Below are 17810 nucleotides of genomic sequence, written 5' to 3' on the forward strand. Positions count from 1 at the left end.
AGCAAAAGGCTATTATTATGTTATAATCTAACCCCTTAAATACTTCTTATTAGACCAAGTATATGGTTTCTGCCATCGTTACTGACGAGTGCAGGTATGTTGACTTTCTTTTACGGGCACTTGGAATCCTCTAGGATCTACTCATGGCGAATATGGCAACCTATAGAAGCAAGACTCTAACAAATCAATGGTGAATGTCTCCCAGTCTAGCTACGGCTCGTCATGCCTTTCTTGCATAAGTTTCCCGAACCCAGGGCCAGCGCCGGCCTCAAACCAATTTGAATCCAAAGACCTTATCTTGCAGCCAGCTAAATGCGCTGCTACAAGCATCCGTTCTCCCTCTACGAACTCCATCTCCATCTTCACAATACACTTCAAATACCTTGCGTCTGTCTTCGAACGGTCTTGAGGCTCTTGTGTCACTGTAAGTAGTATCTCGTTTTAAAGTCTTAGAGAAGTGGGTGCATCAACTCTCTTGGGAACTCCAGGCAAGTTGGCTGGCTTCTTGGTGAATCAGGCTATTGAAAATGGAGTTACTTGAAATAGGCATTGGGCTCCTTTATAAGGTCCCCGCGCCCTGCTCTTAGAGCTATAAAAGCTCCCAGGGGCGATGTTTTCAAATGGGCGGTAGCGATTTCAGCCCATCGTCCTTGTCTTACGAAACGATGGGCTGCGGGTGGAAGTCTTCTACAACGATCTCCGGCGAGACAAGCAATCAGAGATGCAGTTTCGGTTAGTCAGCACTATGGCTGATCTTGCGGGCTTTTTGAACAACTCATCAGCCCAAGAACGACTCAGTCACTCCCATCAAACTCGCAGTGGCCACAACATAGGCGCTGCTGCCTCAATTCTTTTTACTTTAACCCCCTTTGTCATCCAAGTCGTGAGCATGCGGCTGCTTCATACCACAAACCTCGAGCTCGTATCCTTCATTGGAAAATCAGTGCAAGAGCGGCCTCGCTATGCTATCCTCTCCCACACGTGGAAGGATGATGAATTCCTCTTTGAAGAAGCTCGGAATGGCATCCATCAGCATTTGCAGAATCCCAGGAGAGGCCTGCGGAAGATCCTTAATGCCTGCCACAAAGCAAAGCAGAACGAGTTAGACTACATCTGGGTCGATACCTGCTGCATTGACAAATCCAGCAGCGCAGAGCTGTCCGAGGCTATCAACTCTATGTTTAAGTGGTACAAAGAGTCGGTGATTTGTTACGTATTTATGGATGATGTTACGCTACAAGAGGATGGAGTCATGCGAAACTTCGACAGCAGTCGCTGGTTTACTCGCGGCTGGACCTTGCAGGAACTCATCGCCCCCCATGGACTCTTCTTTTTCGACCGTGAGTGGAACTACATGTGCAGCAGGGGTCAAATCTCTTCTAGGCTTGAAGAGATCACTGGAATCACTCCAAGCATCTTACAGAGGGTACACATCTTCCCCCCTGGCCACGCTGCTCATATTCGAATCGCTAAAGTGTGGTGCCGGGGATGCCACGACGGGGATGACGTCGAGACTCAACTGGCGGAGGAGCCCATCTCGAGAAAAATGAGATGGGCAGCTAACCGAAGCACAACCCGCCCCGAAGACACATCATACTGTTTACTGGGTTTGTTCGGCATCAACATGCCTCTCCTCTATGGCGAAGGTGAAAACGCCTTCGGTCGACTTCAAGAGGAGATCTTGAAAAAAAGTCCTGACCAATCCATCTTGACTTGGACAGAGCACAGTGGAGAAAATTTTCATAAGCCATATCTCGCCAAGATGCCGTCTGAATTCCAGTTTGCAGTCAGACGACCAGAAAAGACCCTCATAGAACGAGGCGATATTATCGCCACTCCCAGGGGCCTAGAAATCGACGTCCTGCTCGGGCCCTGCACTATTCGCAACAAGCAAGGTTCGGGTGTCACATTGGGACGAGAACAGTTTATGGCCATTCTCAGCTGTGCTATCGCTGCGGATCCTCTTCCCCGGGTTGCTATTTTCGTGGAGCCTCTCAATCCCGAGGCTCCGGATACAGCGTACACGAGAGTCCACAATTACCTTCTGATCGAGTTGCACCCTGCAGTTGAACCGTTGATCTTAGCAAGACACCAACTTGGGTTTGAGGAATTTAAGGACGTAACAGGTATGTGCCACTTCTATCAACTGTAGCCGATGTCATGGAAGATATACTGATCCGTAAATTCCAGTTGATTATGATCCTCGAAAGTTATCACCCAGCCGTATTCTTCTTGCCGCCATTAGGCCTATGAGAGATCGTTTCAAGCAACGCCCAGGGGTGTATATCGTGGCCCCGGGAATTGAAAAGGTCAAGATAAACGTAATACAGTGGACGCCGACCGACAACGCCATGATTTCATACCAGCAGCCCATCTCTCGGGGAGGAGGCGTTGGCCACCTAAGCGTTGGCGGGGCCTGGTATGTAGGAAATGGCGATTCCGGCTTCTTTGTCTTATGGGGTGTTACCGTGTTCCCGGATGATAGGGATTTTGTAACCTGGGCTGAGACTCGGGAGTCGTTCCTACAGGGAAGCCATTCTGAGACGAGCTGTTCAAGCAGTCTGGACTGGTACACCTTTGGCAAAGCTCTTCAGCAATACATGAGAATTCACAAAGGGTTTCTATCACCATATATTTCAGAGCCTGGTTTCAAGGTCAGGGTCAATGTTACGACAATCGAATTTCTGGGGAGGAAGACACACAGGGTCATTCTTGATATTGATGGATGGGAGGGTCGTCCGGTGTCTATTGTGGACTGCATGCAACTGGTAGCTCATGACTGGACCTGAGTTTTACCAAGCGAAATGGGCCTCAGAGATGTCCACAGAGCCTCAAACGCAGTTTGAATACTTGTTTATTGAATGAAGTGGAATTTTTGTCTGCCTTCTAGTTACTTTGCATTATAGACGGTCGGATCAAGGCCATCTTATAAGGAGGGTTAGCTGCCCCCATAGAAGTTCAAAGCAACTAGGTTGGGCTGTTTGGTGGTATTGTGGTTTAACGCCACCATGTATTAATAACTGTTGTGCCTTGTACTGTTATGGTCAATGGCCTTTTTTCGAGACGCTATCACGTAGTCGAAGAAAAGAAAAGACATAACTATAAAGGAATTAGTTTTTGCCTACCTTAAGTAAGGCCTATTAATAGAATAAAGATGCTCAAGTAATTTCTAAAGTATTTAGTAGTATAGTTATATATCTTTCTAAATCTACTTAAATTTTATAAAATATTTTATTATATCGTAAGGGTATTTCCTAAGAGTTAAATGGATTTTGCCCTGTTGGCGTCTCGTTTTTTTCTTAGACCCCGTGGTTATTAAAAGACAGAACGTTAAGAGTACTGGCGGTAAACACCTCCCTACAACTGAGCGATATAAGGAGCTACGCTAGGCATTCACGAGAATTCTAGACAGTATCTGAACCGAGAATAGCCTCATTCATAGACAAGCCCTCCGAGATTACCGAGGTAAGTGGGCTAGCACTTGAAAAGTATGGTGCGAGCATGAGTCCATTTCAGTCCAAAGCCATTCCGCGTTTACGAATCTCCTGATTTCGGTCAAGACCATCCCGAAACTAAACTCTATTCCCCTCACTCAACCTCGTGACCGCCTCTCCCAGCCCCCGCATGTCCGGGGCCCCGGTCGGCGTACCATCCAGATCCTTGCCTGACTGCCGGCACTAACCCCCGAACCCAGAAACCACCGCCGATCAGCGTTGCCACCGGCAGTGGTGATCTATGGACACCGATTGGCGCGCCTCGGTTTTTGTGCAACGGGGAGGAGCATAATTCGCGCTCCAATCATTGCCCCAATTTCCCCAGACGGCCCCAGATTGTAGAGTTTCTCCGCGTCGACGTCAGACGTGTTGACGAGTTGGCATCTTGGCATGGTATTGGTGGATCCTGTTTTCGTGAGGGAATTGGATATAAATACAGGCTCGAACCGGATACTTGGTAACGTTCTCACCAGCCTCGATACCACTGTAGCATTCAGTCTTGGTCCATCATGAGATTCGCCGGTCTCGTTTCGTTCCTGCTGCCCTATGCGGCAGCTCAGACATTCAGTAACAATGTCATTTATGACCCTCCGAACAACTACACAGACCCTCAGGTCCTGTATGCTCGACCTGTCGAGCTTTCGGATGGCACCCTCCTGGCGACTTGGGAGAACTACTCCCCTGAGCCCCCTCTGGTGTGGTTCCCCATCGTCAAGAGTGTCGACGGTGGAAAGACATGGAAGGAGATTTCCAGAGTTCGTGATCAGGTCAACAACTGGGGTCTGAGATACCAGCCCTTCCTGTACCAGCTCAAGGAGGATATTGGCGACTTTGAGGCCGGTACTGTTCTCATCTCTGGTAGCAGCATTCCTACCAACCTGAGCCACACTCAGATCGAACTCTATGCTAGTCGCGATCTGGGCTACACTTGGGAGTTCGTCAGCCACGTTGCTGCTGGTGGCGAGGCCCGACCTGAGCATGGTCTCACCCCTGTTTGGGAGCCTTTCTTGATGTACGTTGCATTCATCGTGACAAAATATTGCCCACAGTTTACTGACCTATCGCAGGACCTACGAGGGAGAGCTGATCCTGTATTACTCTGATCAGCGAGACAACGAGACTCACTCTCAGAAGCTTGTGCACCAGCGAACCAGCGACCTCCTCACTTGGTCTGACGTCGTTGAGGACACCAAGTATGCCGACTACTACGCCCGACCTGGTATGCCCACTGTCGCCAAGCTGCCCAATGATGAGTACATCTACGTCTATGAGTACGGTGGCGAGCCTTCTGCCGGCAGATACTGGTTCCCCGTCTACTACCGCCTCTCTGAGGACCCTCTGGCCTTCCTTGAGGCTCCCGGCCAGCAGGTTGTCTCCGATGACGGAACCAAGCCTGCCGGTTCTCCTTACGTCGTGTGGAGCTCTTACGGCGGTGAGAACGGTACTATTGTTGTTAGCTGCGGTACCATGCCCCAGATCTTTACCAACCAGGCTCTTGGACACCCTGATGCTTGGAAGAAGTGGGAGGTTCCTCAGCCTACAGCCTACACTCGGGCTCTGCTTGTCTTTGAGGAGGACCCTGACTTGCTCATGATTATGGGAGCTGGTGACCTGCCTCCTGGCAAGACCAATGAGGTCAGCGCCAGCGTTGTCAGGCTCTCTGAGGTTCTGAAGGCCTAGATTATAAAACTGTAAATATCACCAGGCACATAGAGTATGGCTCATGGAAGATTTCTAAGGGCATGTACAAATGAAAATGATGACTCATGAAATGGCCCTTCTCTTCAAGCGAGCCACAATGTTCGAACTTTTGTGAATCTTTTCCAAGGAAAACTTTCTATAATTCCGTAAAAACAAAGCTTACTTCAACATGCAGCTGAATCATCTTGTGAAGATGTTTAGTGGAGGATACACACATACGTTTCAGGCCCTGTTGTAAGTTAATATGACTACTTTAAAAGTCCAGTAACATGGCTTTCAAGTATGCACGTAGGACGGGACGGAATAACCTGATTTGCTGGACTATGGGCCTGATAGATCATCCATCGTGCAGCCTGCTATGTACTGCATCTGCAAGCTCTTGCATACTTTGCCACTGCATAAGGTATGCAAAAGGTTGATCCTTCTGTAACCTTGTGACAGGGCTTTGAGTCACATATCAAAGGCTTAATTGTACTACGAGTTTGACTTATAAAAGCAACTCTTCTTCTGAACAACATGGCGAGTACTCTCATCTCCTCCGCAAACACTGCCGTCAATAAGATTATTACTACAATGGATGTCCTCCATGAGTTGGAGGAAATGGCTAATGCCGTCTCACTGGCAGATTCCAACAAGATTGACAACAATACAGTTTACAGATGGCAGTCTTTGTTCGGCTACTCTGAATCCGAAGCTCGTGATAAAATCAAAGAATATCGCTTAAGTTCGCATGATTTCATCGTTTCCGATAGTCACTGGGACATGATCCGAGATCAGAAACAACAAGAAGGCTTCGACAGAGAGTCATACGAGTACTCGTGTACTGTCGCTGCACGCAAGCCATGTCACCCATCAACACTGACTCAGAAGCAGAAGCAGAGATTTCAGACTTCAACATTCCTGGTCAAGCTCTAGGGGCCTCTTGCAACCGTTAACGCTGTGGTTCAGGCTGCAAACATGTCTTCGATACAGGAGACTATGATGGCATCGGACTCATCTGGCCAGAGCAGCTCCTTTTGTAAAGTCAACGGCCTTGAGAAACTGGCTATTGAGACCATTTTATCCAAGTCCAAAATTTACTTGGCATCCTGTCCTACCTTTATTCGAATCTCGGTTGCGCGAAAGGAGTTGTCTGCCAATTCCATCTATCCAACTCTTGGTGTCGACTCGACAATGCCCCAGCATCGACTAGGAAACCAGAATGACAGCCCTCAACCAACTCAGCACGAATACCCTGTTTGGTACTTCTTCTACGGAACTCTTACGCAGAGCGACGTCCTTTCCGACCTCGTAGGCACTGATCCTGTCTATCACGATGCCAAGATTCGTGGTGGAGTTCTCGAAAGCTGAGGCAATTACAAGGCACTTAACGACGATCCAAGTCAGAGAAACACGGTACACGGAAAGACATTTCTAGTCACGTGTGAAGAGGATGAGGAGGCTCTACGTCTATATGAGCCGGAAGTGTACGAGATTGCCAGGTGCCGCATTGAGATGGAAGAGGGACGGGTCATTGATGGTTTAACGTTTCGTTGGCGAGATGAAGATTAACGAAGACCAATAAAATATTGAGTGTTCTGTTGAACGGTCATGAACAAATTCATGTGAACATTAAGCACCATAATTCTCCAGAGCATCCTTCACCAAAGCCAGGTTCTGAATCACAGCCAATCCATACTGAGCAACATCGTTGGTCGAGACCCAACTGGCCTCCTTTCCGGGGATAAGGCCGTCATGCTTGGCAATGGGAGTAGTAGCCCAAGGAGAAGTAGCCTTGAAGCCATCAGTCTCGAAGAACTCCTTCCAAGCTCGGTCAGCGATGGTCTCGTTCTTGAGCTGAGACGAAGCATATGCAGTCAGGCGAGAGTGCCCCTGGTAGAGGTTCAGCTTGCCAAACTCAACACCGTAGCGGGCCTTCTGCTCCTCCTTGGTAGCGCTGAAGTAGTAGCAGTAGTCGAGCCAAGCTTGCTTGAAACCCTTGGGCAAGTCGTCCGCGTAGTACTCAATAAGCTCAGAGACAACCTCCGGAAGACCAAAGACAGCAGACAAGTGAGAGATGGAGACGACTCCCTTGTTATCGGGATCAGTGGGAGGCGGGCCCAGATCCCAGTTCTTGAGATCATACAGACCAGATCCTGTGACGAAGCCGTTCTTCATCTTGGCGATGCCTTGGACAGTCTTGGTGAGCTTGGCCTTGGACTCCTCCCATCGAGGTCCTCGACGCTCCCAGTCGATGAGCCAACCACCAGCGAGGGAGGACCAATCGGTTCCTAGGCCAAAGGCGACGGTTGAGTTAGGTGTCGGCTTCCATCCGTCCTTGCGAACCTTTCGCACAGGATCAAGAACGCCGTAGGTCTTGTCAGTGTCGAGCAGCTCCTCAAAGAGCTCTCCAATTCTCTCGTCGCCGCCGGACAGGTAGAAGAAGTACTTTCGGTACTGAGGCTGGGAGATACGAGCCTGCTTCGCGCTGTCACTGAAGTGCTGCACGCCGTGTCGAGTACCCAGACCCTTCCAGTTACCGAGATGATAGACGTCGACCTCCCCAGTATGGCGAGTAAGAGCCTCAGCGAAGCGGTAGATGTCCTCTCGGCCAGTGCGAAGGAAGTACTGCCAGAAGAACAGATCAGGAGAAAGCTCAGAGTTGTCCCAGGCGTAACCTCCAACATCATAGCGCCAGGTGTGTCTGTCGACGTCGTAGGCGTGCATGAAGTCACCGTAATCGAGGAATCCGTACCATCGGCGATGCTCAACTTCATCCTGGTAGAACTTGGCCAGGAAATCAAGATGCTCCTCGAGGGTCTTGGAGGCTGCGCTGGTAGAGTCCGCAGGAGCCCAGTATGTGCCAATCGCCTTGGTCTCCCGGATGTATGTAGACTCCGGGACGAGGACAGGAGGGTTGTTGATCTGGCTGACGAAGCTAGCCAGCTTCTCGCGTGAGGGGGTCTGATCGAAAGCGACGAGATAAATCTCACTGGTTCGAGCAATACCGTAGGGGGTGTCGAAGTCCTTCTCCCAGTCCTCGTAGGTGATCTCAAGAGCATCCAGTTCATCGGTGTAGTCCTTCTGGCCCAGACCATCATGGTAAGGTCTGAGGTCGAGAGGCTCGGCAGAGGGGCTGTAGAGCCAGAGAGTGATGCTTCCGGTGTCAGAGCCAGCTTGAGCAATGTCGAAGCCTGTGGGGTATCGCTTCCAGAAATCTCGAAGTCCGACTGCCAAACCACCCTTGGTAGCTCCGCCAAGGTAGACCAGACCCTCAGCGCGAGTGCCAGCTGGGACGTTGATCCAGCTCTGGCCTGACTTTGTTCTCTTCTTGATGGTGAAGCCATCGGGCGAGAGCTGGCTCAGGCTGTAGTCGTTCCAGGCAGGGATCCAGTGAAGACGAGAAGAGACTCTGGTGTCCCAAGTGCTAATATCGGGAAGCTCCTTGCCGTCGAACTGAGCGGTCTTGACGGCCTGGCCCGGATCTCTCCTCTGTCCAGTGATGGGCTGGACAGCTTCGCTGAGCAGACCACCCTCAACACCGGCAATTCTGACATGGCGGTTGTACAGCTCCTCACCCTTGAGCGGGACGTCGAATCGGAGAGACCAAGGCCGGAGACAAAGTCCTTGGAAGCATCTCCATCAAATACCAAGCTGTGGATGATCTTGATGGACTCGGAGTTGGAGTACAGATAAAACCGGAGGACAAAGGGGAGCCAAGGGTCGTGAGATCCACTGGCAGCTTCGTGCTTGCCCCTAACAGTGACAAGGGCGCGAACAGAGGTCTGCTCGCTGACGGTGACGTTGTCGATAGAGCTCTGGAAGCGAAGAGACTTGATCGGAGTGTCGGTCTCGTCCTCGAAGGCGTGAGAAACTCCAGTCTGAGAGTGAAGCACCAGTCTTCCGTTCTGGGCGACTTGCTTTCCATCCGCAGACTCGATGGACTTGACAATGACAGAACCCTTCTTAGGGAAGACGGCGGTAACCTTGCCGGTTCCGACTTCAATTCCGTCGGCGCTCTCGGTAACGACGACAGCACCCTTCTTTCCGGCACCGGTTGAAGCGGTTGAGTTAATGGAGCCCCGTGCAGTTGTAGCCTTGACGACATACTCGTCAACCGGGCTGTCGGACCCTGCAATTGCGTGTCCGGTCCACTTCACCGAGCCATCCGGCCAGTAGCCAGTGACCCATGACTGAAGATCAGCGCTCTGACCCGAAAGAGAAAACTGCGTGTTTTCAGGGAAGTGCTTGGACCTCGGCCACGGAACACCAAAAGGTGACGCCCGAGATAAAGTCAGGCTTATCACCAAGCCAGTGAACCTTGGCAGAAGAGGTGGCATTAGTAGGAGCTGCAACAACAGCTTGACCCATGAGGGCAGTAAGTAAAAAGGAATGGACGGCTTGTCGAAGCATGTTGGCCAAACGACGTGCCAGATATAAAAGAGTGTATTGGAGTTGGTTCCTCCTAGGAGAGTGTGTCTGCTGGGAGATAGTTTTCCTCCTAGAGCGCGATTCTGAGCAGTTTTATACAAATGGACCCTATACTTGACGCCATTCAGCACCTGGATGAGAATATGCACGTAATTTCGGTCCAATGCCCTTATGAGTGCATTATAAACCCCGGCCATCCGGAGCACGCGTCCGCTTTCACCATAACTCGCATGTCGGTAGAAGTAACGCCGAAAGAGACGATCATTCCGCCGACGGGAATAATAGCTTAGGCTCAGGACGTTGACTTTTTACCATTTCAGCATGGAATGACATTGTTGCGAATGGGCCGAGGGGTCCAAAGAGGGAAGAGCAGAGTTGCCCCCGCGGTGTCGATCGTTACTCCAAGAGGAAGCAGAGTGTACTGCAATTTCCCATCCGTCCAAAGGTCCAGGTTCCCCGCGTCAAATACCGTGATGCTTTGACTGAAAGCGTTGGAGCTAATCTCTTTCTATACTAATGGCAGCGGATAGTGCCGACCTTACACGAGGAGTTTACGTGGATGATGGTTGATGCAAGGTGTCAATGACACAATGCCAAGGCTGGGCGTGATGGTGGGGGGTTTGACTTGGGGGATTCTCGTTGGGGGCCATTTGGGGGTCCAGAACTTCCATGATCACCGGGGCTCTACAGAGTAGTACTGTGGACGATCACACCGGAAAGCGGAGTAATGAGCTCGGACGTTGCTTAATATCCCGAGCTATTACACGTGGAAGCAGAGATCATGGATCGTGATCGATAGACGGCTATGGTGTTCCCGAGACTCCTGGAGATAAGATGGGCCATCGGGCGGGAAGTCGGAGCTGTCAAAAATCCTCAACGGCTTCCCTGGAGATAAAGTTCGGCCCGGCTCTTTCTTTTCCTTAGTAAAGTTTCAACCCCTGTCGAGTCATTTCGGAGAGCTCCCGCGAGCTTCAAGTCAACCAAGATACCCTAGAGCCGGGAGTTTTATTTCCCGTAATACGCCATAACGGTCGCGTTGTTCGTCAGTTAGGGCGATAAAAGAACCTTGCCGTTCGATTTCGCGGAATAGATAAGCATCTCGATAGGAATTTGTTGTGGAATTTGGTAAAGCCTCCATGAAAATGCGTAAGAAAAGGCGAGAAACCAGCGGTATCCGCAAACTAAAGAACGAAGACAACCCAATCGAGTGAGAAACACAGTTGCATTGAAATATAACTCTTCTTTCAGTGTACTAAGCATTCAATTGGCATGAATAACTACCAGAGGAGCATTTCTAATAACCATCTGTCCTCCGGCCTCATCTCAAAAGTGTGCAAGCCGGGATAATAGGCGTTATGACCCAGGTACCAATGTATGAGCAGATATATGTAAACACTTCCTGGCCATTGCCAAAGAATCGCACCAACGATACGATACATATGTCTATTCTTAAGCTAATCTATATCAACGTTTAGGGTACGTAGGCAAGGCCCAATGTAGTAAGCGACCTGTAGGTCTGGGTGGGATAGGGAAACCCTTGCTAAATCTCGGGGTTTTCGCGGAGAAACTCTTCCATCGATGTGGTCTTGACATTCAACTTGTGGTTGTCAATATTCTTGAGCGAAACAGTTCCGTCCAGCTGATAAAGTTGATAGAATAGGCCAATGAAGCCGTAGAAGTCGTTGTAAGGCTTCTGGCTCCTCATGGAAAAGCAAGCTCCTTCAGCTTGTCAAGCTCCTTCAGCTTGTCTAGGGTGCCTCGGTAGTTGTAAGCGATTTCAATGCCTCTGACCTCCTTGTAGATCCTCGCGAGCTCCTTGGGCGAGTAGGCACCGGAACGCAGCTCCCAGAAACCGCCTTTCGGGGCATCATCGTGTTGGATAACCTCAGCTGAGAATTCGGCCGCGTCCCTCTCCGTGGTCAAGTCCCACTTCTCGTCGCCAGTGCCCCAGATGTCAATACTGTGGTTTTCTGGGTCCCAAGGCCCGTTGTACGCAGGAGAGAAATGTCCGTGACCGGGAACGGAGAAGTAGACTTCAGCCAGAGCTCCGGTGAGGATGAATATCGGTTTGATGGATGAAGACAGCTTGGCCTGCTGATAAAAGGCGATAAAAGGGTCATAGCTTTGGTGCATCCCAAGTTCGAGCTGCCTCCAGTCGCAGCACCAGCTGGCGGCGAGGAAACGAGTGATACCGGCACGCTCAGCGGCCCGCAGGAGGAGTAGTTGAGCGTCCAGCTGCATTACAGGAATGCCTGCGTATGCGCATATAATCGCATCAGCTCCAGCACAGCCTCTATCCAAGGCTTCAACGTCATAATAGTTCTGGATCTCGACAAAGCTTTCCAGTTTGGAAAGCTGCTCGCTGGTGAGCTTAGATGGAGATCTACCAAGACCGCGGACTTTATGGCCACGAGCGACGAGGCTGTCGACCAGGCGTAGACCGAGATTGCCTGTGACTCCGGGAACGAGGACGAGCATAATGAAGAGCGGTTTGGTAGTGTGATAAATACTGACAATGGGGAATGATGGCTAATGTGTGTTTGCGGCTGAAGGATCGACGGTGAAACTAAGGTAGCTATATTGACGATATGGCTTATGAAGTTTCTTAAATACAGACTGTTTCTCGCTACTCGGGCTTCGGACATCTGATGCATAGATTTCGTCCGTTCGGATGTCCGATGTTTAGCTTTTGTCCGGCTTCAATTAGTAATGCCAGGTTTGAGATATCGCTCTTCGGCCTGTGAATCAAGAGCGAGGTTAAGAGTGGATAAAACTAGCTAGCCCACAAGAGGCCGAGCACTGCCGACCATGTTAGAAGGCTCATACTCGCCGAGAACTAAACATAAACCGCGGAGTCAGCCACGAAACCCAATATCGCGTCGCTCTAACGGTCGTTGTCGAGTTGTCCCCCTGCTCCACCTCAACCTTGAAGATCTGCCAGCACCGGAGGAACCAAACACACAATGTCCCCGTCAGGAACATGAAGCCCACAAACAGCTGTGCCTCTGTGAACTTGAGGCTTTCTCCACTACCTGCTATCTGCATGGCCAAAGGCCCGCCAAAGGTGGTTGGCACTGCCATGGCGATACAGAGCGATCCAAAGGTGCTCGCGAGCTTTCGGATCCCGACTACCTCAACCATGACGGGGGTGATTGTGCACCAGAATACGCCACACAATGCGCCTCCAATGAGTGAGAAGGCGAGTAAAGGCGCGTAGGTCGTCCCCGGGAGCCAGAGGGCGAAACAGGAGATGGTGCAGAGAAATGTGAGGATGCCAGCAATGTTTATACGACCGAATGAGTCACTGATATAGCCGATCAGAGGGCGTGACAAGGCCATGCCGAGGTTCAGCAACGCACTCGACATGGCGCCTTGTGCTGGTGTAAGCCGATCGAGGAAGCGTGGTGTAAGCGAGTACAGCAGAATGACATAACCTAAATCTGTAGCGAAACCCCAGCCGATAAGGAGAAGAATCTCAATCCGCCCAAAGTCGCGAGGGTCGAAGCGTTCCTCATCCAACCTCATGTTAGGCTGTGTCCTACCGCCCCATTCCTTGAGCAAAAGGGCAGCGAGGAGATTAGCGCCCAAGCCGCAGAACGCGAGGATGCGGTAAGTCCAGCGGATCCCGACATCTTCGATAAGAGTGTTCGAGGCAATGCTGTACACCAGTCCTCCGATGCCGACGCCGGCCGTGGCACAGCCGACAGCCAGGCTTCGCCGAGAAGTGAACCACGGAGGAAGCACGGCAGCGCCAGAGATGTACGACAAGCCCATGCCAACTCCAAAGCAGACGCCTTGGCTGAGGAACAGTTGCCAAATCTGGGTCGCGAAGGAAGAGGTTAGAAGTGAAATGAAGAGAAGAACAGAGCCAAGGATGAGGGTCAAGCGTAAGCCGATGCGCTTGCGGACGATGGTCACGAGCGGGGAAATGATCATGGCTGCTGAGATGGATAGCCCGCCAACAAGAGAGTATTCGAAAAATGAGGCCGGCATCTCCTTTGGGTGTGTTGCGTAGTAAGCCATCATGACGGCCCAAGACTAGAAGGAGGTCAGCTCATGTCCTTGAAAGCTGTATGGTGGACTTGCAGCATTGATGCCCCAGGTGTGAGCATTAATAAGAAACACGGCAAAGGCGCAAACCCAGCCATAGCCTCCGTTGGGCGGAATAGGCTCGACAGTAGCGATGTTTGCCATATTGTCGGTAGAAGGTTCGTCAATGTTGCCATGTGGTGATTCCATCTCGAAAGTCTCGGTCCCCACCTCCCCAGTTTCAACGGCAAGATCAGCTTGGCGAGGCATAGTAAAGGATGTCCCAGGCGATGGGTAGATACAGAGTGCAGAAGTCGAGAGCATGGGCGATCGATAGCTATATAGTCCGTTTGAAGATCGGCCGGTGGCTTACTATCTTAATCTTCTGCGTACGTAGTCGTGATAGATCACCATCCACCGCCGACGTCGCATCTCCATGTGTGTGGTTGAACCGATCTAGCGTCAACTGCTGAATCCAATCTTCCCTACCCCGCCCTCGCCTCGCGATAAGAAGGGTTGCCAAGGCAGGTGACTTGTTGTAAGCGCCATATATATGCAAGATTTGTTATCTCTTTGCTTCTTTTGACGTAGTAAGCCGGTGAGGGGTCGGCTTTCCCGGGGCAACATTAAGTAAACCCCATGCCGCCAAAAAATGGCAAAATAATAAAGATGCTAGAAGATATATAGAAGGGATCGAACATTAGATAGCAGATGGAATATGCTTGGAACTCTATTTTACAATTTTTTTCTTTTTTTTTTTACCGAGTCTGCCACCGTCCGCCCGGGGCCTGAAGATTCATGTGTTAAGGTCAATGCTAAAGCCTTGCTGCCCTCTGTGCCGATGCAGTCATTGACTCATAGCCTCACACCCAGTCGTCCACAATAGATAGACTTTACCGACCCTCTAACATGCAGGACTGGCCTGGAGGTGCCTGTTTCCAGTCACGAGGAGTAGACTAAAGTGTTTACGCCACAATCTATTTGTTCCCCTCATCGGCATATTCTCCGATGTCTCCGGTATCAAGTGACAACGCGGGGGCACATGTCGGAGGTGAGCTTATCAGTGAATCTATGTCTACCTATATCTATGCTATCTTTAGTAAAGCGGGACGAGAAGTTCCGTGTCTTTGGTACCAGCCCGGGAGGATGAGATAGATCACGCCTCTCAACTTGACGTGTCTCATCCATCTCAACTAGGAACATTCTTGGTGCTGCCGGCCTTATCTGAATGAAGAACCGGGGCTGCTGGAGAGTGTGACGAGGTGTGGCCGATTTCCTTTATCTGTTCGGCTTGACCAGCTGTTTGATAGATGAATCAAGGTTACACGCTTCTCGGTCTTGGACCCAAGGCGTACACAATATATCACGGTACTCATTACGGATGGACAATCAATGCGCTACAAAACATGAAATTTCTTCAAGAGGTTTGTTTCTATCCACATGATTTCCTATTTTGCCATTTATTGCCATTTATTAGCCATTTTTGGGGATATCTGAGTAACACAGGCTACTTGCTCCTCTTGGTCTTGAAGATCTTGATATCGCAAGGGTCTCGCTTACTAGCGCATGCCAATAGCCGGAATACCAGGCTTGTTCAGGTGCCCCAAGGGCCCTGTCAGCGGGGTTCAGGGTTTCGAGTCCGTCGTACGATACGCCTCAACGGCAACACGTTTGAGGTGACAGTGAACCTCTTTGAGGGACTTCGACAAATTCGAGAGTCAATGTTTGAACACAACACTCTCCCTCAGTTAGTGATATGGGTGGACGCCATCTGCATCAACCAAGATGACAAGGATGAGAAGGCGAAGCAGGTCCCCAACATGCACTAGATCTACAGCACCGCTGAGGAGGTTCTCTTGTGGCTCGGAGCCATGCCTATTCCGCCTGACTTCTTAAAGCCATGGACCTACGACGAGAGGTACTCTTGGATGGGTTTTGACGATGAGGATTTCCCAATGAGTGAGGAGCTTAGGGAGGATGCCCTCGAGAGATACGTCGTGTACGTCCGCAGCCCGAAGTACCTGATTCAGCGTCTAAGTCGGCAGCCCACTGGAAAACCACGGAAGCAACAACTCATGCACTTTGCCGTGGCATCGGTTCTTCGTCATTGCACTTACTTCCAGAGGTTATGGACCGTTCAGGAAGCGGTGCTCGCAAAGGATGGGCCAGTCATTCTGGTGAACCGGCACGTCCTAACATGGGACGAGTTCACGCACAAGGACCGTCTAGAACCCGAGGAGTTTGTGGAAGTCTTGAATCGTCCCCACACCTCGTTTCTTGGCATTTCGTCGCTCAGGAGGCAGCTCGCCGTGGGTCGCCGGCAATCCCCGCCAGAGCGTCTACTAGACGTCATCCAAGACTTCTCGGAGCTTGCGTGTAGTGAGGCTGTGGATAAGATTTACGGCCTGGTGGCTATGGTCCCGCTCCGTGATTTGCCGAGCTCCCTCTGGCCAGACTACAGCATACCCTCTGAGGAAGTCTACTGGAAATACGCTCAGTATATCTTTGCTGAAACCGGCAGCCTCGCCCTCCTCGAGCGGTACACCAAACCTCTCCCTGGAGTCCCCTCATGGGTTCCAGCCATCGGTGCCAGTGAAAGGAACATATCAGTAACAAAATCCAGTGCTTTCCCACACTCGGGCCCGTCTTGGTGGATGTACCCAACCTTCTCGGCTGACTCTAGGGAGCTGTCCATCGCGGGGTTCGACTGCAGCGTTTGCGCAGAACGCATGGAGCGTCCATTGGCCGTGGCCAGGCCGGAAGACTTGCAGCTCGTGGGAACATCTATAGATCTCCGGGACACGTTGCGCCAGCTTGAAGAGAAAATCGGTCCGAATACCTTAACATGGGGGCGAGTAACTGGCACACAAGTATACTTTCCAGACACCTCCTCAAAGCGCCTAAAAGAAAAGACCTTGTTTGAACTCGCTGAGAAATTGGACGTAAGAGGAATGCAAGAGTTCTGCTCTAGGGGTCAGGATATTGCCGCACGTGCCCTTGAGGGCTGGAGGGAGATAGCGGCGCTTGCGTGGACTTCCTTGAGAACGAGCAAGGGAGAGATATTCACATTTCGTCATAGCCTCTGGCTGGATGAATTTCAGCCTCGCAAGGGCGATTACATTTTCAGGCCTAACGGCATGAAGGGTGCCCTTGTCCTGCGTCCAGCGGCCAACGGCGGGTTTCGGATGGTAGGGCGACTGACAACCCACAAGGACGTTTCGAATGAGGGGGAGAGGTTGGAGAGGGTGAGATTGATATGATTTATGTTTCTCTTCTTGCTTCAACTATTTCTCAGCACGGTATAATGAAGTTTACCTGTAATGTCACTGTTTGCAAACATAGATCCTCTGTTTTGTCACCTACGAAGGAATAGTATGCTATTGTGGGTTTTTTTGAGCACGGAGTGTAATTCCTAAGAGATAAACTAGTTATATTAAACCCATATCAATTGATATTTAAGTCTATACTCTCACCACGCATCCCATTCCATTTGTCTTGACACGACAACCTTCGTTGAGGCCCTGCAATCGGCGAAAGTCAATACACCCTGGCTTCGATGGGCGGCACAACTCTGTAGTGCGGTCACTAATGTTCGTCACCATACATTATTCTAATAGAGTAACAATCAAGTGAAAGGAGCGCCCTCGCAAGCAGTCTCTTCAATGGTAATATTGAGGAACAACACCCTTCACCCGCAGCCATCCCTTCTCCACTGCCTCAAGCACCTCATCCGGTAGTGGCCCCTTTTCCAGATCAACCAGATTTTGCTCCAATTGAGTGGCACTGCTCGCCCCAATAATAACCTTGTCGCCCTTTTCCTTGCTCATGGCACTGTGGTGCGACAACCACCGTAACGCACACTCTGCCTCGGTCAGTTGGTACTTTGCAGCCGCAGCCCTAAGTCCCTCTTGGCGGCTACCTCCCAGGACATATAGTTGCTGATGCCGAAGCGGTCGAAGTAACCCTCCCTGTACAAAGCATCTACCTCTCGCAGGGTTTCTTCCAGAGGGGTGTTTCGGTCCGGTCCATGGAGATACCACAGGTCGAGTTTGGTGGTTCCCAGAGCTTCAAGGCTGTCCTTGAGGCCCTGTCGCACGTCGACAGCTTGAAGCGTGTAGCTCAGTTTCCCAGAGCTGCGTGTGCGTGCGTTAGGGTACAGCTTGGTGCCCATCTTGA

The 17810-nt window shown here is 50.8% G+C and overlaps 8 protein-coding genes across 8 annotated transcripts; 4 read left to right on the plus strand and 4 right to left on the minus strand.

Annotated features, from left to right (window-relative positions):
• Positions 1-889: 889 nt before the first annotated feature.
• MRS44_016665 (uncharacterized protein) lies at positions 890-2789 on the plus strand (the record flags this gene model as incomplete). The annotated part of the gene is made up of 2 exons (XM_065618121.1): positions 890-2126; positions 2191-2789. 2 exons carry the CDS (start codon positions 890-892, stop codon positions 2787-2789), a joined length of 1836 nt encoding a protein of 611 aa, XP_065474193.1.
• A 1214-nt stretch (positions 2790-4003) lies between these two features.
• Positions 4004-5174, plus strand: MRS44_016666 (uncharacterized protein; the record flags this gene model as incomplete). Its single annotated transcript, XM_046284151.2, has 2 exons — positions 4004-4506; positions 4562-5174. The coding sequence occupies 2 exons, from the start codon at positions 4004-4006 to the stop codon at positions 5172-5174; spliced, it is 1116 nt and encodes a 371-aa protein (XP_046130749.2).
• A 537-nt stretch (positions 5175-5711) lies between these two features.
• Positions 5712-6545, plus strand: MRS44_016667 (uncharacterized protein; the record flags this gene model as incomplete). Its single annotated transcript, XM_065618122.1, has 2 exons — positions 5712-6098; positions 6144-6545. 2 exons carry the CDS (start codon positions 5712-5714, stop codon positions 6543-6545), a joined length of 789 nt encoding a protein of 262 aa, XP_065474194.1.
• Positions 6546-6806: 261 nt separating this feature from the next.
• Positions 6807-9587, minus strand: MRS44_016668 (uncharacterized protein; the record flags this gene model as incomplete). The annotated part of the gene is made up of 3 exons (XM_065618123.1): positions 6807-8753; positions 8825-9400; positions 9456-9587. 3 exons carry the CDS (start codon positions 9585-9587, stop codon positions 6807-6809), a joined length of 2655 nt encoding a protein of 884 aa, XP_065474195.1.
• Positions 9588-11306: 1719 nt separating this feature from the next.
• On the minus strand, positions 11307-12083 carry MRS44_016669 (uncharacterized protein; the record flags this gene model as incomplete). Its single annotated transcript, XM_046279541.2, has 1 exon — positions 11307-12083. One exon carries the CDS (start codon positions 12081-12083, stop codon positions 11307-11309), a length of 777 nt encoding a protein of 258 aa, XP_046130745.2.
• A 342-nt stretch (positions 12084-12425) lies between these two features.
• Positions 12426-13904, minus strand: MRS44_016670 (uncharacterized protein; the record flags this gene model as incomplete). The annotated part of the gene is made up of 2 exons (XM_065618124.1): positions 12426-13643; positions 13746-13904. 2 exons carry the CDS (start codon positions 13902-13904, stop codon positions 12426-12428), a joined length of 1377 nt encoding a protein of 458 aa, XP_065474196.1.
• A 1601-nt stretch (positions 13905-15505) lies between these two features.
• MRS44_016671 (uncharacterized protein) lies at positions 15506-16894 on the plus strand (the record flags this gene model as incomplete). The annotated part of the gene is made up of 1 exon (XM_065618125.1): positions 15506-16894. One exon carries the CDS (start codon positions 15506-15508, stop codon positions 16892-16894), a length of 1389 nt encoding a protein of 462 aa, XP_065474197.1.
• Positions 16895-17293: 399 nt separating this feature from the next.
• MRS44_016672 (uncharacterized protein) lies at positions 17294-17805 on the minus strand (the record flags this gene model as incomplete). The annotated part of the gene is made up of 2 exons (XM_065618126.1): positions 17294-17572; positions 17620-17805. 2 exons carry the CDS (start codon positions 17803-17805, stop codon positions 17294-17296), a joined length of 465 nt encoding a protein of 154 aa, XP_065474198.1.
• Between the last annotated feature and the right edge of the window lie 5 nt (positions 17806-17810).

Source organism: Fusarium solani, assembly GCF_023522795.1.
Source record: "Fusarium solani strain SB1 chromosome Unknown bctg00000012, whole genome shotgun sequence".
Classification (NCBI taxonomy): domain Eukaryota; kingdom Fungi; phylum Ascomycota; class Sordariomycetes; order Hypocreales; family Nectriaceae; genus Fusarium; species Fusarium solani.